This window comes from Coenobita brevimanus, chromosome 86 (genome assembly GCF_032717465.1).
Source record: "Coenobita brevimanus isolate Jiangsu-jjx chromosome 86, ASM3271746v2, whole genome shotgun sequence".
Classification (NCBI taxonomy): Eukaryota; Metazoa; Arthropoda; class Malacostraca; order Decapoda; family Coenobitidae; genus Coenobita; species Coenobita brevimanus.
The window spans coordinates 33,386,400-33,410,105 of record NC_137039.1 but is presented as its reverse complement, the minus strand read 5'-3'; the positions used below and the strand labels follow the sequence as shown (position 1 = coordinate 33,410,105).

Here is a 23,706-nt window from a genome sequence, read left to right as displayed (position 1 = left end):
AACCCAAGCGCAAAGCTAAGTCCCAACTTAAGCACCAACCAAAGTCCCAACTCAAGCACCAACCTAAGTCCCAACTCAAGCACCAAACTAAGTCCCAACTCAAGCGCTAATCTTAATCCAAACTCAAGCGCAAACTTAAGTCCCAACTTAAGTCCAGACTGACGTCACGACTCAAGTGCCAACTAATGTCCCAAATCAAGTGCCAACGTAAGTTACAACTCAAGTGCCAGCTTAAGTCCCAACTTTTGAGTCAACTGAAGTCCCAACTCAGGCGCCAACTTATGCTGCATCTCAAGCACCAACATTAATCCCAGCTCAAGTGAAACATTAAGTGCTAACTAGTATCAAAACCCAAGCACTAATGTAGATCCCAACTCAAGCGACATCTTAAGTCCCAACTCTAGCGACAAATTAAGTCCAACCTCAGGCGCCAACTTAAGTCCCAAACTAAGCGCCAACCTCAGTCTCTACTCAAGAGCAAACTTAAGTTCAAACTCAAGTGCAAAATTAAGTCCCAGCTCAAGCGCCAACCTAAGTCCCAACTCAAGCGCAAACTTTAGTCCAGACACAGGTGTAAACTTAAGTCCCAGCTTAAGTGACAACGTACCAACTCAAATACCAACTTACGTCTCAACTCAGGCGCCAGAATAAGTCGCAACTCAAGCAAAAAATTAAGCACCAACTAAAGTACCAGCTTAATCTCATCTCAAGGGCCAGCTTAGGTCCCAACTCATACACCAACTTAAGTTTCAGCTCAAGCACCATCTTAAGTCCAAACTCAAGCACCAATTTAAGTCTCAACTCAAGTCCCAACTTAAGTCCAAAATGAAGTGCCAACATAAGCTCCAACTCAAGAGCAAACGTAAATGCCAACTCAAGAGCTAACTTAAGTGCCACCTAAAGCGCCAAGTTATGTTGCAACTCAAGCGCCAACATAAGTCCCAACTCAAGTGACAACATTAGTGAGAACTCAAATGCACACTTAGGTCCGAACTCATGTGCCAACTTGGGTCCCAGCTCAAGTGACAACTTAAGTCCCAACTCAAGCGCCAACTCATGAGTAAACTCAAGGTCAAACTTAAGTCCCAACTCAAGCGCCAACTCATGAGTAAACTCAAGGTCAAACTTAAGTCCCAACTCAAGCGCCACCTTTAGTCCCAACTCAATGGCGAGCATAGGTCCAAGCTCAAGCACCAACTTAAGTTCCAATTCAAGCACCATCTTAAGTGCCAACCCAAGCGCCAACTTAAGTCCCAAATCAAATGCCAATGTTACCTCCAACTCAAGTGCCAAAGTAAATGCAAACTCAAGGGGTAACTTAAGTGCCAACTAAAGCGCCAACTTACGTTGCAACCCAAGTGCAAACATAAGTCGAAACTTAAGTGACAACGTAAATGCCAACTCAAGTGACAATGTAAGTGCAAACTCAAATGCCAACTTAGGTCCGAACTCAAGCGCCAACTTAGGTCCCAGATCATATGATAACTTAAGTCCTATCTCAAGCGCCATCTTTAGTCCCAACTCACGGTTGAGCTTAGGTTCCAATTCAAGCAACAACTTAAGTTCAAGTTCAAGCATCAGCTTAAGTCCCAACTCAAGTGTCAACTTAAATCCATATTTACGTGCCAAATTAAGTGCCATATCAAGTGCCAAGGTAAGTGATAACTCAAGTGCAAACGTAGGTGCCAGTTCAATTCCCAATGTAAGTGTCAACTTAAATGGCAGCTTCAGTGCCAACTCAAATGTAAACTTAAGTGAAAACTCAAATGTCAGCTTAAGTGCAAACTCAAGTTGTGACATAAGTGCCAACTCAAGTGTTAACTTAAGCTCCGACTCAAGTGCCAAATTAAGTCCCAACACAAGTGCCAACTTAAGTACAAAAATAAGTGCCAACTAAAGTCCCAACACGTAAGTTTAAACCCCAACTCAAGGACCAACTAAAGTTCAAACTCAAGTGCCAACTCAAGTCACAACACAGGTTCCACTTGGGTCCAGACACAAGTACCAATTTAAGTCCTAACACAAGTACGAACTCAATTCCTAACTCAGCGCTAACTTAAGTCCAAACTCAAGCGCCAACTTAAATCTTATATCAAAGGCCAAGATATGTCCCAACCCAAGTGCTAACCTATGTCCCAACACAAGCACCAAACTATGTCCCAACACAAGGGCCAACCTACGTACATAAGTCCTTACACAAGAGCAAACTTAAGTCCGAACTCAAGTGCAAAATATAGTCCCAACTCAAGCGCCAAATTAAATCCAAACTCAAGCGCCAACTTAACTTCAAACTCAAGAGCAAAGTTGAGTTCCAACTCAAGCACTAACCAAAGTTCTAACTCAAGCACCCACCTAAGTCCCAACTCATGTGCCAAACTAAGTCCCAACTCAAGCGCTAATCTCAATCCCAACTCAAGCGCAAATTTAAGTCCCAACTCAAGTGCAGACTTAAGTCCCGACTCAAGTGCCAAATACTGCCCCAAATCAAGTGCCAACGTAAGTTACAACTCAAATGCCAGCTTAAGTCCCAACTTATGAGTCAACTTAAGCCCCAACTCAGGCGCCAAGTTATGCTGCATCTCAAGCACCAACATTAATCCCAGCTCAAGTGAAACATTAAGTGCTAACTTGGGTCAAAACCCAAGCGCCAATGTAGATCCAAACTCAAGCGACATCTTATGTCCCAACTCAAGCGACAAATTAAGTCCCAACCCAAGCGACAACTTAAGTCTCAACTCAAGCGACAACTTAAGTCCCAAACCAAGTGCCAACCTCAGTCCCTACTCAAGAGCAAACATAAGTTACAACTCAAGTGCAAAATTAAGTCCCAGCTCAAGCGCCAACCTAAGTCCCAACTCAAGTCCCAACCCAAGTCTCAACTCTAGCGTCAACCTATGTCCCAACTCATGCGCAAACTTAAGTCCACATTCAGGTGTAAACTTAAGTCCCAGCTTAAGTGTCAACGTGCCAATTGAAATACCAACTTAGGTCTCAACTCAGGAGCCAGAATAAGTCGCAACTCAAGCAAAAAAATTGAGCACCAACTCAAGTACCAACTTAATCTCAACTCAAGAGCCAGCTTAGGTCCCAACTCATTCATCAACTTAAGTTCCAACTCAAGCACCAACTTAAGTCCAAATATAAGCACCAACTGAAGTCTCAACTCAAGTCCAAACTTAAATCCAAAATGAAGTGCCAACGTAAGCTTCAACTCAAGTGCCAACATAAATGCGAACTCAGGAGCTAACTTAAGTGCCATGTTAAGCGCCAAGTTATGTTGCAACTCAAGTGCCAACATAAGTCCCAACTCAAGTGACAACATTAATGCAAACTCAAATACCAACTTAGGTCTGAACTCAAGCGCCAACTTAGGTCCCAGCTCAAGTGACGACTTAAGTCCCAACTCAAGCGCACACACGTGTCAACTCATGGTCAAACTTAAGTCACAACTCAAGCGCCACCTTTAGTCCCAACTTAAGGGTGAGCTTAGGTCCCAACATAAGTTCCAATTCATGCACCATCTGATGTCCCAACCCATGCGACAACTTATGTCCAAATTTAAGTGCCAACTCCCAAATCAAATGCCAACGTAAGCTCCAACTCAAGTGCCAACATAAGTGCCAACTCAAGAGCTAAGTTAAGTGCCAATGAAAGTGCCAACTTATGTTGCAACTCAAGCGCAAACATAAGTCCCAACTCAAGTGACAAAGTAAATGCCAACTCAAGTGACAATGTAAGTGCAAAATCAAATGCCAACTTAGGTCCGAACTCAAGCGCCATCTTTAGTACCAACTCAAGGGCGAGCTTAGGTCCCAAGGCAAGCACCAACTTAAGTTCTAGTTCAAGCATCAGCTTAAGTCCCAACTCAAGTGTCAACTTAAATCCCAACTAAAGTGCCAATTTAAGTGCCATATCAATTGCCAACGTAAGTGATAACTCAAGTGCCAATTCAAAAGCCAATGTAAGTGTCAACTTCAATGCCAGCTTAAGTGCCAACTCAAATGCAAACTTAACTGAAAACTCAAATGCCATCTTAAGTGCAAACTCAACTTGTGACATAAGTGCCAACTCAAGTGTTAAATTAAGCTCCGACTCAAGTGCCAAATTAAGTCCCAACACAAGTGCCAACTTAAGTCCCAAAACAAGTGCCACCTAAAGTCCCAACACGTCAGTTTAAATCTCAACTCAAGGATCAACTAAAGTTCAAACTCAAGTACCAACTCAAGTCCCAACATAGGTTCCACTTGGGTCCAGACACAAGTACCAATTTAAGTCCTAACACAAGTACGAACTCAAGTCCTAACTCAAGCGCTAACTTAAGTCCAAACTAAATTGCCAACTTAAATCTCATATCAAAGGCCAATATATGTCCCAACCCAAGTGCTAACCTATGTCCCAACACAAGCACCAAACTAAGTCCCAACACAAGGGCCAACCTACGTACATAAGTCCTTACACAAGAGCAAACTTAAGTCTGAACTCAAGAGCAAAATATAGTCCAAACTCAAGCGCCAAATTAAATCCCAACTCAAGCGCCAACTTAAGATAAAACTCAAGCGCAAAGCTAAGTCTCAACTCAAGCACCAACCAAAGTCCCAACTGAAGCACAAACCAAAGTCCCAACTCAAGCGCCAACCCAAGTCTCAACTCAAGCGTCAACCTAAGTCCCAACTGAAGCACAAACCAAAGTCCCAACTCAAGCGCCAACCCAAGTCTCAACTCAAGCGTCAACCTAAGTCCCAACTCAAGCCAAAACTTAAGTCCAAACTCAGGTATCAACTTAAGTCCCAGCTTAAGTGACAACGTGCCAACTCAAATACCAACTTAGGTCTCAACTCAGACGCCAGAATAAGTCGCAACTCAAGCAAAAAATTAAGCACAAACTCAAGTTCCAGCTTAATCGCAACTCAAGGGCCAACTTAGGTCCCAACTCATACACCAACATAAGTTCCAACTCAAGCACCAACTTAAGTCCAAACTCAAGCACCAACTTAAGTCTCAACTAAAGACCAAAATGAAGTGCCAACGTAAGCTCCAACTCGTGCCAAAGCAAATGCCAATTTAGGTCCGAACTCAAGCGCCAACTTGGGTCCCAGCTCAAGCGCCAACACGTGTCAATTCAAGGTCAAACTTAAGACCCAACTCAAGCACCGCCTTTAGTCCCAACTTAATGGCAAGCTTAGGTCCTAGCTCAAGCACCAACTTAAGTTCCAATTCAAGCACCATCTTAAGTGTCAACCCAAGCGCCAACTTAAGTCCCAAATCAAATGCCAACGTAAGCTCCAACTCAAGTGCCAACGTGTGCCAACTCAAGAGCTAAGTTAAGTGCCAATGAAAGTGCCAACTTATGTTGCAACTCAAGCGCAAACATAAGTCCCAACTCAAGTGACAAAGTAAATGCCAACCCAAGTGACAATGTAAGTGCAAACTCAAATGCCAACTTAGGTCCGAACTCAAGCGCCATCTTTAGTACCAACTCAAGGGCGAGCTTAGGTCCCAAGGCAAGCACCAACTTAAGTTCTAGTTCAAGCATCAGGTTAAGTCCCAACTCAAGCGCCAACTTAAATCCCAACTAAAGTGCCAATTTAAGTGCCATATCAAGTGCCAACGTAAGTGATAACTCAAGTGCAAACATAAGTGCCAATTCAAAAGCCAATGTAAGTGTCAACTTCAATGCCAGCTTAAGTGCCAACTCAAATGCAAACTTAACTGAAAACTCAAATGCCATCTTAAGTGCAAACTCAACTTGTGACATAAGTGCCAACTCAAGTGTTAAATTAAGCTCCGACTCAAGTGCCAAATTAAGTCCCAACACAAGTGCCAACTTAAGTCCCAAAACAAGTGCCAACTAAAGTCCCAACACGTCAGTTTAAATACCAACTCAAGGACCAACTACAGTTCAAACTCAAGTGCCAACTCAAGTCCCAACATAGGTTCCACTTGGGTCCAGACACAAGTACCAATTTAAGTCCTAACACAAGTACGAACTCAAGTCCTAACACAAGCGCTAACTTAAGTCCAAACTCAAGTGCCAACTTAAATCTCATATCAAAGGCCAATATATGTCCCAAACCAAGTGCTAACCTATGTCCCAACACAAGCACCAAATTAAGTCCCAACACAAGGGCCAACCTACGTACGTAGGTCCTTACACAAGAGCAAACTTAAGTCCGAACTCAAGAGCAAAATATAGTCCAAACTCAAGCGCCAAATTAAATCCCAACTCAAGCGCCAACTTAAGTTAAAACTCAAGCGCAAAGCTAAGTCTCAACTCAAGCACCAACTAAAGTCCCAACTGAAGCACAAACCAAAGTCCCAACTCAAGCACCTACCCAAATCTCAACTCAAGCGTCAACCTATGTCCCAACTCAAGCCAAAACTTAAGTCCAGACTCAGGTATCAACTTAAGTCCCAGCTTAAGTGACAACGTGCCAACTCAAATACCAACTTAGGTCTCAACTCAGACACCAGAATAAGTCGCAACTCAAGCAAAAAATTAAGCACCAACTCAAGTTCCAGCTTAATCGCAACTCAAGGGCCAACTTAGGTCCCAACTCATACACCAACATAAGTTCCAACTCAAGCACCAACTTAAGTCCAAACTCAAGCACCAACTTAAGTCTCAACTAAAGACCAAAATGAAGTGCCAACGTAAGCTCCAACTCGTGCCAACGCAAATGCCAACTCAAGAGCTAACTTAAGTGCCATCTAATGCGCCAAGTTATGTTACAACTCAAGCGCCAACATAAGTCCCAACTCAAGTGACAACATTAGTGCCAACTCAAATGCCAATTTAGGTCCGAACTCAAGCGCCAACTTGGATCCCAGGTCAAGTGACAAATTAAGACCCAACTCATGCTTCAACACAAATGTCAATTCAAGGCCAAACTTAAGACCCAACTCGAGCGCCACCTTTAGTCCCACGTTTATGGCGAGCTTAGGTCCCAGCTCAAGCACCAACTTAAGTTCCAATTCAAGCACCATCGTATGTCCCAACACAAGTGCAAACTTAAGTCCAAACTTAAGTGCCAACTTAAGTCCCAAATCAAATGCCAATGTAAGCTCCAACTCAAGTGCCAACGTAAGTGCCAACTCAAGAGTTAACTTAAGTGCCAACTAAAGCGCCAACTTAAGTTGCAACATAAGCGGCAAACATAAGTCCCAACTCAAGTAACAACGTAAATGCCAACTCAAGTGAACACGTAAGTGCAAACTCAAATGCCAACTTAGGTCCGAACTCAAGCGCCAACTTAGGTCCCAGATCATATGATAACTTAAGTCCTAACTCAAGCGCCATCTTTAGTCCCAACTCAAGGGCGAGCTTAGGTCCCAACTCAAGCACCAACTTAAAGTTCTAGTTCAAGCAACAGGTTAAGTCCCAACTCAAGCGCCAACTTAAATCAAAACTTAAGTACTAATTTAAGTGCCATATCAAGCGCCAACGTAAGTGATAGGTGCAGACGTAAGTGCCAATTCAATTGCCAATATAAGTGTCAACTTAAATGCCAGCTTAAGTGCCAACTCAAAGGCAAACTTAAGTGAAAACTCAAATGCCAGCTTAAGTGCAAACTCAACTTGTGACATAAGTGCCACCTCAAGTGTTAACTTAAGCTCCGACTCAAGTGCCAAATTAAGTCCCAACACAAGTGCCAACTTAATTCCCAAAACAAGTGCCAACTAAAGTCCCAACACGTCAGTTTAAATCCCAACACAAGGACAAACTAAAGTTCAAACTCAAGAGCCAACTCAAGTCCCAACACAGGTTCCACTTTGGTCCAGACACAAGTACCAATTTAAGTCCTAACACAAGTACGAACTCAAGTCGTAACTCAAGCGCTAACTTAAGTTCAAACTCAAGTGCAAATATAAGTCTCATATCAAAGGCCAAGATATATCCCAACCTAAGTGCCAACCTATGTCCCAACACAAGCACCAAACTAAGTCCCAACACAAGGGCCAACCTATGTACATAAGTCCTTACACAAGAGCAAACTTAAGTCTGAACTCAAGTGCAAAATATACTCCCAACTCAAGCGCCAAATTAAATCCCAACTCAAGCGCCAACCTAAGTTCAAACTCAAGCGCAAAGCTAAGTCTCAACTCAAGCACCAACCAAAGCCCGAACTGAAGCACAAACCTAAGTTCCAAGTCAAGTGCCAACCCAAGTCTCAACTCAAGCACCAACCTAAGTCCCGACTCAAGCGCAAACTAGAGTCCAGACTCAGGTGTCAATTTCAGTCCCAGCTTAAGTGACAACGTGCTAACTCAAATACCAACTTAGGTCTCAACTCAGGCACCAGAATAAGTCGCAACTCAAGCAAAAAATTAATCACCAACTCAAGTACGAGCTTAATCGCAACTCAAGGGCCAGCTTAGGTCCCAACTCATACACAAACTTAAATCTCAACCCAAGTCCCAATTTAAGTCCAAAATGAAGTGCAGACGTAAACGCCAACTCAAGTGCAAACGTAAATGCCAACTCAAGAGCTAACTTAAGTGCCATCTAAAGCGCCAAGTTAAGTTGCAACTCAAGCGCCAACATAAGTCCCAACTCAAGTGATAACATTAGTGGCAACTGAAATGCCAATTTAGGTCCGAACTCAAGCGCCAACTTGGGTCCCAGCTCAAGTGACAACTTAAGTCCCAACTCAAGCGCCAACTCAAGTGTCAATTCAAGGTTAAACTTAAGACTCAACTCAAGCAACGCCTTTAGCCCCAACTTAATGGCGAGCATAGGTCCCAGCTCAAGCACCAACTTAAGTTCCAATTCAAGCATCAACTTAAGTCGCAACCCAAGCGCCAACTTAAGTCCCAAATCAAATGCCAATGTAAGCTCCAACTCAAGTGCCAACGTAAATCCCAACTCAAGATTTAACTTAAGTGCCAACTTATGTTGCAACTCAAGCACAAACATAAGTCTAACTGGTGACAACGTAAATGCCAACTCAAGTGACAACGTAAGTGCAAACTCAAATGCCAACTTAGGTCCGAACTCAAACGCCAACTTAGGTCCCAGATCATATGATAACTTAAGTCCTAACTCAAGCGCCATCTTTAGTCCCAACTCAAGGGCGAGCTTAGGTCCCAACTCAAGCACCAACTTAAGTTCTAGTTCAAGCATCAGGTTAAGTCCCAACTCAAGCGCGAACTTATATCCAATTTTAAGTGCCAACTTAAGTGCCATATCAAGTGCCAACGTAAGTGATAAGTGCAGATGTTAGTGCCAATTCAATTGCCAATGTAAGTGTCAACTTAAATGCCAGCTTAAGTGCCAACTCAAATGCAAACTTAAGTGAAAACTCAGATGCCAGCTTAAGTACAAACTCAAGTTGTGACATAAGTGCCAACTCAAGTGTTAAATTAACCTCCGACTCAGGTGCCAAATTAAGTCCCAACACAAATGCCAACTTAAGTTCCACAAGAAGTGCCAACTAAAGTCCCAACACGTAAGTTTAAATCCCAACTCAAGGACCAACTACAGTTGAAATTCAAGTGCCAACTCAAGTCACAACATAGGTTCCACTTGGGTCCAGACACAAGTACCAATTTAAGTCCTAACACAAGTACGAACTAAAGTCCTAACTCAAGCGCTAACTGAAGTCCAAACTCAAGTGCCAACTTAAATCTCATATCAAAGGCCAAGATATGTCCCAACCCAAGTGCCAACCGATGTCCCAACACAAGCACCAAACTATGTCCCAACACAAGGGCCAACCTACGTACATAAGTCCTTATACAAGAGCAAACTTAAGTCCGAAAACAAGTGCAAAATATAGTCCCAACTCAAGCGCCAAATTAAATCCCAACTCAAGCGCCATCTTAAGTTCAAACTCAAGCGCAAACCTAAGTCCCAATTCAAGCACCAACGAAAGTCCCAACTCAAGCACCAACCTAAGTCCCAACTCAAAGCGCTAATCTTAATCTCAACTCAAGTGCAAACTTAAGTCCCAACTAAAGTGCAGACTTAAGTCCCAATTCGTGCCAACCTAAGACCGAACTCAAGCGCAAACTTAAAGTCCCAACTCAAGTTGTAACTAAAGTCCAAAGTCAAGTGCCAACAAGTTGTCCCAAATTAAATGTCAAATTAAGTGCCTTAAGTAGCACTTAAGTGGCACCTAAGTGGAAGTGCCAACTTATGTGCCGTAAGTAGCACTCATGGTCCACTTTAGTACAACTTAATTTGCACTTACGTGCCACTTAAGCTCCGCTTAAGTGCCACTTAAGTTCCACTTGTGCCATTTAAAAGTTGCCCTTAAGTGGCACTAAGCTGCACTGAAGTGGCACAAAAGTGGCACTTAAGTGACAATAAACTGGCATTTAAGTAGCACATAAGTGGCACTTAAGTAGCACTTAAATGGGACTTAAGTAGCACTTACAATGGACTTAAGTGGAACTTAAGTGGAACTTAAGTGGAACTTAAGTGGCACTTAAGTGCAACTTAAGTGGCACTTAAGTGGAACTTAAGTGGCACTTAAGTGGAACTTAAGTGGCACTTAAGTGGAACTTAAGTGGCACTTAAGTGGAACTTAAGTGGCACTTAAGTGCAACTTAAGTGGCACTTAAGTGGAACTTAAGTGGCACTTAAGTGCAACTTAAGTGGCACTTAAGTGCAACTTAAGTGGCACTTAAGTGCAACTTAAGTGGCACTTAAGTGCAACTTAAGTGGCACTTAAGTGCAACTTAAGTGGCACTTAAGTGCAACTTAAGTGCCACTTAAGTTGCGCTTAAGTTTCACTTAAGTGCCACCTAAGTGCCACTTAAGAGACTTAAGAACCACTCAAGTTCCACTTAAATGCAACTTAAGTGCCACTTAAGTGGAACTTTAGTGGAATTTAAGTGGAACTTAAGCGGAACTTAAGTGGCACTTTAGTGCAAATTAAGTGGTACTAAAATGGAATATGAGCGCCACTTACGGCACATAAGTTTGCACTTCTACTTAGGTGCAACTTAATTGCTATATAAGGCAGTCAAGTTGGCATTTAAATTGGGACATAAGTTGTTGGCACTTGAGTTGGGACTTAAGTCTGCATTTGAGTTGGGACTTCAGTCTGCACTTGAGTTGGGATTTAAGTTTGCGCTTGAGCTGGGATTAAGATTAGCGCTTGAGTTGGGACTTACCTTTGCGCTTGAGTTTGAAGTTAAGTTGGCGCTTGAGTTGGGATGTAATTTGGCGCTTGAGTTGGGACTATATTTTGCACTAGAGTTCGGACTTAAATTTGCTCTTGTGTAAGGACTTATGTACGTAGGTTGGCCCTTGTGTTGGGACATAGGTTGGTGCTTGTGTTGGGACATACGTTGGCACTTGGTTTGGGACATATCTTGGCGTTTGATATGAGATTTAAGTTGGCACTTGAGTTTGGACTTAAGTTAGCGCTTGAGTTAGGACTTGAGTTCGTACTTGTGTTAGGACTTAAACTGGTACTTGTGTCTGGACCCAAGTGAAACCTGTGCTGGGACTTGAGTTGGCACTTGAGTTTAAACTTTAGTTAATCAATGAGTTGGTATTTAAACTGAGGTGCTGGGACTTTAGTTGGCACTTGTTTTGGGACTTAAGTTGGCACTTGTTTTGGGACTTAAGTTGGCACTTGAGTCGGAGCTTAAGTTAACACTTGAGTGGGCACTTATGTCACAACTTGAGTTTGCACTTAAGCTGGCATTTGAGTTTTCACTTAAGTTTGCATTTGAGTTGGCACTTTAGTGGGCACTTACCCTGGCAATTGAATTGGCACTTACATCTGCATTTATCACTTACGTTGGCACTTAATATGGCACTTAAGTTTGGATTTAAGTTAGCGTTTGAGTTGTGACTTAAGCTGATGCTTGAACTAGAACTTAAGATGGTGCTTGAGTTGGGACCTAAGCTCGCCCTTGAGTTGGGACCAAAGATGGCGCTTGAGTTGGGACTTAAGTTATCATATGATCTGGGACCGAAGTTGGCGCTTGAGTTCGGACCTAAGTTGGCATTTGAGTTTGCACTTACGTTGTCACTTGAGTTGGCATTTACGTTGTCACTTGAGTTGGGACTTATGTTTGTGCTTGAGCTGCAACATAAGTTGGCACTTTAGTTGGCACTCAAGTTAGCTCTTGAGTTGGCATTTACGTTGGCACTTGAGTTAGAGCTTACGTTGGCATTTGATTTGGGACTTAAGTTGGCACGTAAGTTTAGACTTAAGTTGGCGCTTGGGTTGGAAATTAAGATGGTGCTTGAATTGGAACTTAAGGTGGTGCTTGAGCTGGGACCTAAGCTCGCCATTAAGTTGGGACTAAAGGTGGCGCTTGAGTTGGGACTTAAGTTTGACCTTGAGTTGAGACGTGTGTGCGCTTGAGTTGGGACTTAAGTTGTCACTTGAGCTGGGACTCAAGTTGGCGCTTGAGTTCGGACCAAAGTTGGCATTTCAGTTGGCACTAATGTTGTCACTTGAGTTGGGACTTACGTTGGCGCTTGAGTTGCAACATAACTTGGCGCTTTAGATGGCAATAAAGTTAGCTCTTGAGTTAGCATTTATGTTGGCACTTGAGATGGAGCTTACGTTGGCACTTCATTTGGGACTCAAGTTGGGACTTGAGTTGAGACTTAAGTTGGTGCTTGAGTTTGGACTTAAGTTGGTGCTTGAGTTGGAACTTAAGTTGGTTTATGAGTTGGGACCTAAGCTGGCCCTTGAGTTGAGATTAAGCTGGTACTTGAGTTGGTGCTTAATTTTTTGCTTGAGTTGCGACTTATTTTGGCGTCTGAGTTGAGACGTAAGTTGGTATTTGAGTTGGCACGTTGGCACTTACGCTGGGACTTAAGTTGACACCTGAGTCTGGACTTAAGTTTGCGCTTGAGTTGGGATTTAGGTTGGCGCTTGGGTTGAGACTTGGGTTGGTACTTAAGTTGAGACTTGGGTTGGCACTTGAGCTGGGACTTAATTTTGCACTTGAGTTGGAACTTAAGTTTACTCTTGAGTAGGGACTGAGGTTGGCGCTTGGTTTGGGACTTAAGTTGTCCCTTGAGTTGGGACTTAAGATGTCGCTTGAGTTGGGACCTACATTGGCGCTTGGGTTTTGACCCTAGTTAGCACTTAATGTTTCACTTGAGCTGGGATTAATGTTGGTGCTTGAGATGCAGCGTAAGTTGGCGCCTGAGTTGGGACTTCAGTTGACTCATAAGTTGGGACTTAAGCTGGCACTTGAGTTCTAACTTACGTTGGCACTTGATTTGGGACATTAGTTCCCACTTGAGTTGGGACTTAAGTTGGCGCGAGTTGAGACCTTAGATGGCGCTTGAGTTGGGACCTAGGTTAGCGCTTGAGTTAGTACCTGAGTTCGTACTTGTTTTAGGACTTGTGTGGGGACTTCAGTTGGCACTTGAGTTTGAACTTTAGTTGGTACTTGAGTTGGGATTTAAATTGGCACTTGTGTTCGGACTTAAGCTGGCACTCGAGTTGGGACTTGAGTTGGCACCTGAGTTTGGACTTAAGTTTGCACTTGAATTGGGATTTAGCTTGGAGGTTGAGTTGAGATTTAGGTTGGTGCTTGAGCTGGGACATACGTTGGCGCTTGTGTTGGGACTGAGGTTGGCGCTTGAGTAGGGACTTATGTATGTAGGTTGGAGCCTGAGTTGGGACTTAATTTGGTGCTTGAGTTGGGACTTAGGTTGGCGCTTGAGTTGGGACTTAAGTTGTCGCTTGAGTTGAGACTTAAGTTGGCGCTTGAGTTGGGACTTAATTTAGCGCTTGAGTTAGGACCTGAGTTGGTACTTGTGTTAAGACTTAAGTTGGTACGTGTGTTTGGACTTAAGCTGGTACGTGTGTTGGGACTTCGAATCGACACTTGAGTTTGAACTTTAGTTGTTACTTGAGCTGGGAATTAAACTGGCCCTTGAGAAGACAGGAGTGGGAGGGGTAAGGGGAGGAGAGGAAGAAGGGAGTCGTGGGGGGAGGAGAGGAGGGGGGGGAGAGAGGGTACGAGGACGGGCAAGGAGGTGAGAGTAGAGAGGAGGGGACAAGAATGAAAGAGAAGAATGTGGGAAGACAAACGGAAAACAAAAACTGGAGCAAATGAAGAGGGGGGGGTGAGAGAGGAAAGGAAGGCTTAGGATGGGAAGGAGGGGAGAGAGAGAGAGAGGGGGGGGGTGAAGGAGAAAATGGAAGGAAGCGAGGAAATGATGGAAAGAACTTGGAGGAGGGAGAAGGGGGAAGGAGGTGAAAAGGAAGAAGGAAGGAAAAGGGGTGGAAATGGTGAAAAGAATTAGGAGGAGGAAAATGGAACTGGAAGGGAAAAGGTGAGGAAGGGGAAAGAAAGAAAGAAAAAAACGTCGGAGAAAGGTAGGAAGGATTTAAGGAAGAAAGGAAGGAAGGAAAGGAAAGAAGGAGTTAGCCTGAGACGTAAGGAGAAGCAAGGTCGTTCCCACTAAGGTTCAAGCAAGCAGAAGACATGGAGAGCACAGAGGCAGACAAAAGATGAGAGAGAGAGAGAGAGAGAGAGAGAGAGAGAATGACTATCGTGCTATCGAACTGAAGTAAACACGAAGCAAACGAAAAATTATAATGCTAACAAAAACAACACTAATTCTTCTGTAAATTTGTGTTTATCTGACGGAACTGGGCCACCCACAATTTGAATATTATGTTGTGGTTCCATGAAATTTAATCAGCTTTATTCCTGGGCTAAAACTGAGCCTCCTTGGTTACTTGTCTATTCACCCCTTAATCTGACTACCCTTGGCCATCAACTGAGCTGATAGGAGTTGGGAATCTTTGCCTGATTAAATGCGCTAATAATCACACACACACACACACACACACACACACACACACACACACACACACACACACACAATATCTACCCACGTACTTCTAATTAAATCAATCGTTAGCTGTCTACTTTTTTCACACAAGCCCATTACCTCTGGGAGCTTAGGCTGCGTTCGAAACCTCACATAAGACTCCCCTGCTTCATATAACAGATTCGAACCAATGGGCAAATCACTCACCCCTTCATCCCGATTAGTGCCTTGGAAACTGGAATTATCGATCATTACTGCTCTCGACTTGCTTTTACCTGACACGATTTCATGAGTTATGCATACGTTCGAGTGTGACGAATCCTAATCCTCGTAGATTAAGCACGTTTGACCCCCCACATGTGAAAGAAAAGCTCGTCTGCAGCTCCATGACGGGATGAGGTGGTGGAGGCATGAGTAAGGTGAGATGAGGCCAAGTTAGGTGTGGTGTGTTGTGGTGTGGTGTGGTGAGATGCATTAACTCCGCACGTGCGAAGATGAAGGTTCCTCTGGCGCTCCATGACGGGATGAGGTGGTGAAGACATGGGTGAGGTAAGGTGAGATGAGGCTAAGTTAAGTGTGGTGTGGTGTGGTGTGCTGTTGTGAGGTGACGTGAGGTAACATGAGATGCATTTTCTCCGCACGTGCGAAGGTAAAGGCTCGTTTGGCGTTCCGTGACGGGGTAAGAAGGTGGGGACATGACTGAAGTGTCGGGTGGGGGGGGCCTCCGCTAGCTATAAATATGAACGTCGTGCTGAAGTGGCCTTGTCGCCTCGAGTGGGGCTGAGAGGCAGGTGGAGTGATGGGGGAAGGGGGAGGGGATGAGAGGCAGACGGAGTGATGGTGGGAGAGGGGGTTGGGGAGGGGGAACGGGAGCAGAGGGAGGGGGGTGAGAGGAGGAGTGAATGGAGAAGGGGTGGATGAGAGGCAGGAGCAATGATGGTGGGAGGGGGGGATAGAGAAGGTGTTTAGGGGAAAAGGATAAGGAAAGGAGTGAGTGGGGTAGGGAGGGGGGGGGCGGATGACAAGCAGATGGAGAGATGGTGGGAGAGGGAATGAGGGGTGCAGAGGGAGGGGGGAGAGGGGAGGAGTAAATGGGGAAGAAAAGGGATGGATGAGACGCATTAACCCCTACTCTTTTGCCTACAAACTTTTACATATACTGATACACTTTTTAAAGCAGGAACATTCGCCCATATACTTTTTCACTTCTTAACATTTTTTCTTTAATGACTCCACCTTTGGCCATAAGCTCCTCACACATACATACACCTTCACATGTCACCGCTTCGGCACTAATACACACCCTCCAAACTGACTAGTGCACTGGTATTTGTATGGGTATGCTTATGACATGTCGGGGGTTACTGTGGAAAATCAGCCAAGTCTACTTTGGCGAAATTCACAGAAGCTCTTCCCAGCACCAGCCTGGAATCGAAACCGCGTTCCTTCAGACAGCAGGTGACCCAACTAAAATATTCGGCTAGTCAAGGCAAAGTATTATGACCTCTGGGGAGATCTTTCACGTTCGAGAGTGTAAAGGAGATTCATTTCACGCTACCACTGCGGACACAAAATTCTATTCCAATTAACACCACCCTATTTATTCCGCTGAAAGTGAGTCACACGAGCCAGAGTTAAAATATATATATATATATCATTATTAACTCGGTACTAGTCTAATATTTTTTTTTTTCTAGCAAATGCCAGACGATAAATTCCTCTGACAGTGACCTATACAAGCCTGACACTTTTAATTATAATCACTACGCACACACTTTACAAGTTTCACAAGCAGCTCGTATTTTCTCTCTCATACTTCCAACTTATATTTATAACTTACATTTTAACCTTTTCTTACGTTTCCTTCTGCTTTTTTGCACTCTCTGAGAATTTTATTTTGTTACTTTCTTTTACGCCCCTCCTTTAGCTCACGAACACTCATGCTCTGGTTCTTTTAATATTTCTCTCTCTCTCTCTCTCTCTCTCTCTCTCTCTCCCTCTCAGCTCCCCTCCCCCTCGCTCTCAAATGAACACCCCCTCTCTCGCCCGATCATTTCCTATTATCGTTCACTCGCAGAAAACCTGTTTTCTCTTTTCTCCCCTCCACTCTCTCTCTCTCTCTCTCTCTCTCTCTCTCTCACACACACACACACACACACCTCCTCCCTCATCACTTCCCATTAACGTCCACGAGCAGAAAATCTGTTTCCGCATTCTACCTCCCACGCTTCCATTCTCTCTCTCTCTCTCTCTCTCTCTCTCTCTCAACCGTTCTATTCTCCATCACCCATTTTCTCACCCATTTGCTCCGCCTACACATCCTCCCGCCTCTCTCTCTCTCTCTCTCTCTCTCTCTCTCTCTCTCTCTCTCTCTCTCTCTCTCTCTCTCGAACTGTGAGGGTGAGACGACTGAACCATTCTCCATTCACTTTAACTTGGCTAAAATTCCCATCTCTCTTAAATCCTCAGTTGCTGTAAGAGATTAACACTGAACGTGAGAAAAAGTGAGAGAGTGTGTGAGAGATTGTGAGCGAGTGGGTGTAAGTATGACAGTACGTGATTGAGGGCGGGTGGGTGAGTGACGATGAGAGACTGAATAGAAGTGATGAGAGAGAGAGAGAGAGAGAGAGAGAGAGAGCATTTTATTGTCAAGGTAAAAATAATGTGGTTATAAATACAGTACGCTCTAATTCGAACCTCAAAATTTATTACCCAATGTTCTGAGAGAGAGAGAGAGAAACACACACACACATACTCTCTCTCTCTTACACACACACACACACGCACACACACACACACGCACACTCTCTGCCAGATTTTTATCAGCATTACGTGCAGGCAATCGCGGAGCTGGTCTGGGCCAAGAAATATTTTTGGGGGGTTACAATAATAATAATAATAATAATAATAATAATACAAACATATATACGTCAGACGATTTTATTTGGCCACGAGAGTTATGTGTGTGTTAATCCTGTGCCATAAACCGTCTCATGATCAGGACGATTCTTGTATCCTATTCCTTCGAACGCCAGACGATTTTGTTCAGCTGAAAGCGAGTGAGAGGAGCCTGAGTGTTAACCCCTTCAATCCTATAATGTCTTTTTGGAGTTAATATTGCTGTTACAAGATTATTATTTAACTCTGACGAGGCCATTACAAAATAAGACGGTAGGAACTGATGGCTGTCTAATCCTTTCAGTTCAAAATCACCCTGAATATAACCATGGAAATAAAATAAATAAGTAAATAGGTAAATAAACAGATAGACAGACAGATAGATGAATAAATAAAATAAATGACTCAGCGTAGTGAAGTGCTAAACGTTGTGTACTCAGCCTAAATCTGCATCCATGACCAGTCCGTGTCGGTGTGGTAATATGGGGCATGAATATCGCTAATCACCCGCTTGTACTTCATTATTAGCGATAGTATTTACCTGGACAATGCTGTATAAATAGGCTTTGACAACAACGGCGCTAAATGAGCAGAATATTAATAGCCTCTCACAGTTACCGACTCGCCCACTTTATTAATTTCTCCAATAAATCAGGTAAAGAACGTTGGACATGGGGTAGTAGTCTAAGTGGTAAGCTTCGTCACGCCTCCTTGTTGGCGATTTATTCAGTAAATTATAACCAGAAATCCTCTTGTATGTTCCTGATGCAAACTACGTCGCAATTAAACTGATATAAATAAAGTACAGAGGAATGTTTTGGTCCACATTCACCTGTACTCGAAGACCAATTTTTTTCACCTTCAAGTACCTGCTTGATCTCCTGCCTAACCTCCTGCCTACCCTCTCTCCCCAGGTGTCGTGGATAAGGCGTCGGGACCTACACGTGCTGACTTCAGGTGTGCAAACGTTCGCCTCAGACCAGCGCTTTCTCGCCCTCCACGCAGAGCGATCCGAGAACTGGACGCTGCAAATCAGGTGAGGCAGCGCAGGGAAGGTAGGAAAGTAGGTTGGAGGAAAGCAGGTAGGAGGGAAAGTAGCCAGGAGGGGCAGTAGGTAGAAGGGAAAGTAGGTAGGAAGGAAAGTGGGCAGCAGGGAAAGTAGGATGGAGGGAAAGTAGGAGGGAAAGTCGGCAGGAGGGAAAGTAGGTAGGAGGGAAAGTAGACAGGAGGGGAAGTTGACAAGATGGAAAGCAAGCAGGAGGGAAAGTAGGTCTGATATACCGTTTTTACTCTAACTTGGCCTAAAATTGTCATCCTTTTACATTCTTTATTGATCACCAAGTTATAGTAAGACATTAACACTAGAATACGATGCTAGTAAGGAATCAATGCTATGGAGAGGATGGAGAGCCGTAATATCGTCGCATTAGGCTACTGAGCTACATGAAACGAGCTGCAAAACGACATAAATCTGAGCCAAGTTGAGGTGAAAGAACTATAGTCGATAAGTAAGAAGGATTGGACACAAGGAAGACGGAGTAGCAGGTGGGACTGGAGAGGTGGAAAACTGACAGCCTGTGGATTTTGGACGGTAAGCAACGGAGAAGGATGGCAGGCAGAAATGTAAGGTGATAGGTAAACAGGTGGGCCTGGAAGGGAGGAAGAAAGGAAAAGGAAGGAAAGAAGAACAGAAAGAAGGAAGGATGGAAAGAAGGAAGGATGGATGGATGAAAGGAAAGGACGATGGAAGGATGAAAGGAAGGCTGAAGGAACAATGGAAGTACTGGAGGGAGAGAGGGAGACAGGAACGAAGAAAGGATGCCCGGAATGAGGGAGGAATGTTTTGAAGGTAGAACGAGAAATGTAGGCAGCCTGGCTCGGGGAAAACTGGGAAGGAAGACAGGCAGGTGGACGTAGAAAGCGAGCAGGTAAATAAAGATGGTAAGAAAGTGGATGCTGGGAGCAGGAATGTACATAGGAAGGTAGGTAGGAAGAAAGATGGGTAGGTAGTGAATTTAGGAAGATAAGCAGGTGAAAAAGTAGCAGAACAGAAGGGAAGGAAGGAAGGAAGAAAGGATGGATGGAATGAAGGAAGGAGCAAGAGAGGAAGGAAAGAAAGAGGAACAGAGGAGGGAAGGACGGAAACAAAGACACACCATTACAAAAAGTTAAAATTACAAAAGAATGACTGAAATATAAATGATGCCACAAACATTGGCTTCCAACAGCTTCATAATTGAGTGTGAAATGCAGTGGCTAGGCAGTGAAATGTTAATATAATTCCAGAGAGCGGATTATTTTTTTTTTTCCTTTTTTTCTCAGTCCGGATCAAACGAAAATATTTTATGTAGGCTGAAGCGCTTAGTGCCGTAGTAACGCTGGTCAACTTTAAGTGTTATATATCTCGATGGTTATGCACAGGATTTATTTTTAATATTGTCTCTCTTATTGGTATGGTATGTGCGATTAGGTGACACACACACACACACACACACACACACACACACACACACACACACGCATACATAAATACACAACTGCATATATACATTTCTATAATCACCTATCACGTATACAAATTTCAACTGCTATGCACATGATTAACTCACACAGCATTTTCTATTACCAAAGTATACATGATTACATACATATGTGTACGAGAAACATATATACAAACATACATACATACATACATAATTACACATACATATACATACACACATACACATACTTAAACTACATATCTAAAATCTCAAAAATAGCCCGACTTTTTAATCATCATGGGCCTTAATATATGCAAATTGCCCTCGTTAGAATATTCACCAACTTTCTGATAATTTACAGTAATCATATCTTGCGACTACAATTTTTCAGCGTTCAAATCACATAATTATCTGACTAATAATTCTCCCTAACACTACAAGCGCTGCGTCTCAACCTACATTTTTCTGCCGTAATCGCAAGGTAATAAATAATTTTAAAAGCACGCATAAGTTCAAGAAATAAAAAAAAGTGCGATCCAATTTCTAAAAAGTTTTCCTTCCACCATAGAAAAAAAGTAATTACCAGTAAATAAGTAAAGTGGTAACGGGTACTATAACCTTGAAAAAAGTAATCTCAAATGTACTACTTCCTAGCACAGAGATTAGGTGAAGTACAATTGCGTTCAAAAGTATGGAAACGCACTTAATACTGTCGCCTATTGTACTCTCCACTTACGGTTAGATGTGGAACTACTTAAATTACTCCCTCATTCACTTTACAGTAGGGAATACGACTGTAGTAATATCAACCACTTCAACATGAGGACGTATCTTTTTTCCCTTATTCTTTCTGCCACCCAATTATTTTCTGTAGCTCTGAGGACACAGTTTTAAATAAAATAGTTTCATGGAGGTTCTTCCCACCCCTTTCAATGCAAAAAATAAATAAATAAAAAGGACGACCTAATACTGAAAGGATTAACAGGTAATATGGCTGGCATGTGATGTTGTGGCTGACCAGGTGATTAAGGTGTCAGGTGGTATCGCAGGTAATTAGATAATTAATCCAGGTGTCCTGATTGAGGTGGATCGAGATGACTGTTTTATTCAGCTTAGGAGAGACTTTTCGTACATGAGACGATAGACAGACGATAGATAGACCCTCATTAACCCCTTCACTTCGAGAGATCTTTCCAAAAGCTATACAAAAGCCGCCTGGAGATTGCAATATAACAAAGAGCCATCGTGGAGAAGGGGTTAATGAGGTGCCAGGTGGGATACTGACTCTCAGGTAATTAAGGTGTCAGGTGATATAATGGCTACTCAGGTAAACGCTTCCTTATCAAGACTCCAAGGTGATTAAAATAATTTGGAAATAGCAAGAATAAAAAAAGACTTACACTAATGGGATGAGCGGACTTTATAATTTTGGTTCCGGATGATAATTAGCTAAGATACTTAATGAAGACGGCAGGCGAGGAAAAAAAAAATAAATAAAACTTTTTACATTAGTACTGGATGAAATATTGGCTAACAAGGTAATTATTAAAGCCGACAGGTGAGGTAATAATGGCGATATTTTAATTAGGGTGCCAGATGACGTGCTAGCTAACGAAGTAATTAATGTTGATAGCAGGCGAGGTAATAAACGATACAAATTTTATTCAATTAAGGTGCCAGATGATACAACAGCTAATGAAGTAGTTAACAAACAGGTGAGGCGAGGCAATAAAATAATAGTTATAATTAAGGTACCAAACGAGGAACTAGCTAACAAATTAATTACGGTAATGAACGTGGAAGGTGGGGTAATAAAGAACCAAATAACTAAAGGTGATGTCTTATCCATACAGGTAAATACATGTAAATAAACAGGTGACAGAAGCGTAATAAACACACAGGTAACTTTCAACAGGATTTCGTGTGCAAAGGTTGACAGGAAAAGGTGATACGTGAGGTGATTTTCGATAACATTTCGTTTTGCAGAGGTTGACATGTCAATAAGAAGGGTGATAGGTGAGGTAATAAATATGAGGCAGGTAAATAAAGAGGGTAGGTGAGGTAACGAAAAGCCAGGTAAATAATAAAGGTGAGGTGAGGTTCTTTTCAATAATGCAAATGTTGGCAGGTAAATAATAAAGGTGATAGGTGAGGTAACGATGCAGACACTGACAAGTAAATAATAAAGGTAATAACCGGCGTAAAAAAAACGTGACCCAGTTAAAGAATAAAGGTGGTAGCTAAGGTAAGAAACAATGCAGGAGTTGACAGGTAAGTCATAAAGGTAAAAGGTGAGGTAATAAGCAACCAGGTGACTACAGGTAATTTCTCTCACGTCTTCAGGTTCAGCCAGGTGAGGGATTCTGGGGAGTATCAGTGCCAGGTGAACACAGACCCTCGCATCTCCACCATCTTCACCCTCAACGTCTTAGGTCAGTAGATTTCAATGTATGTGTTCGTTATTCAAGTCTGTTATTCTGCTCTCTCTCTCTCTGTGTACGAATTTTCTTGATGTACACGTCATACATATATACATACATACATATACAATCAAGCTTCGCACCTGTCATATTCTCGATCAACGTTTTCGGTTAGTGAATTTTAATACACCACTTCTCTTATTAGTTCGTACTGTATACACTTTCTTTACGGTTTATATTCTCCCTAAAACACACACACACACACACACACACACACACACACACACACAGCCAAAGACCGACTCAATTTAACTCTGATCCAAGGTTATATGTGGCAAGAATGCATTCCATAAATTACAAAGCGTCTCCAGTAGTTTAAAAGACTAAAAATACAAATACAAATGTTATCCACGTGTACAAATGTAATCTATGTACTGTACTGGCAATTATGTAAAGGTCAGGTACATGTGTTACTTAATTACAGGTGTTGCTTAAATGTAAATCTGTTATACGTTCTAATATTACAAAAGTGCTCTGAGACTAACGTATAAATTTCATTACGTCAATGCAAAGGTTTGATATACAGCACCTGAGAGTAACCTAAGTGTAATTATGTACAGATGTGCCGTATGTACTAATGTAATGGTGATGTACAGAGGCAGCGACTTTGATGGAGGGGTCTGACCAGCGGTACGTGAGGGCGGGCAGCACCATTCAGCTCAAATGCAGGACATCTACACCGTCAGAGTCACCAGGTACGTCCAGGTCACCAGGTCATTATAGGTCACCAAGTCATTGTCACCAGGTCATTACAGGTCACCAGTCATTATAGGTCACCAGGTCATTACAAGTCACCAGGACATCATAGGTCACCAGGTCACTACAGGTCATTGTAGGTCACCCAGTCATTACAGGTCATCAGACCAATATAGGTTACCAGGTCATTATGGGTAACCAGGTCATTATAGGTTACCAGGTCAGTAATAACTAGATCATTACAGGACACAAGGTCACCAGGTCAGTAAAAAACAATGTCTTGGTAGGTCACAAGGTCAGTTTAAAAAAAATCCCAGTAGGTTACCAAGTCAGCAAAAAAACAATGTCTCAGTAGGTCACCAGGCCAGTAAGAAACGATCCA

The 23,706-nt window shown here is 42.9% G+C and overlaps 1 protein-coding gene across 1 annotated transcript in view; it reads left to right on the top strand.

Moving 5' to 3' along the window:
- Positions 1–23,706, top strand: part of LOC145410660 (zwei Ig domain protein zig-8-like) — a 36,920-nt gene that overhangs the window by 6,292 nt on the left and 6,922 nt on the right. The window contains exons 3-5 of the mRNA XM_080280774.1: positions 18,580–18,701; positions 22,492–22,580; positions 23,225–23,323. Coding sequence (XP_080136900.1) covers positions 18,580–18,701; positions 22,492–22,580; positions 23,225–23,323 — 310 coding nt within the window. The remainder of the gene's footprint in view (positions 1–18,579; positions 18,702–22,491; positions 22,581–23,224; positions 23,324–23,706) is intronic.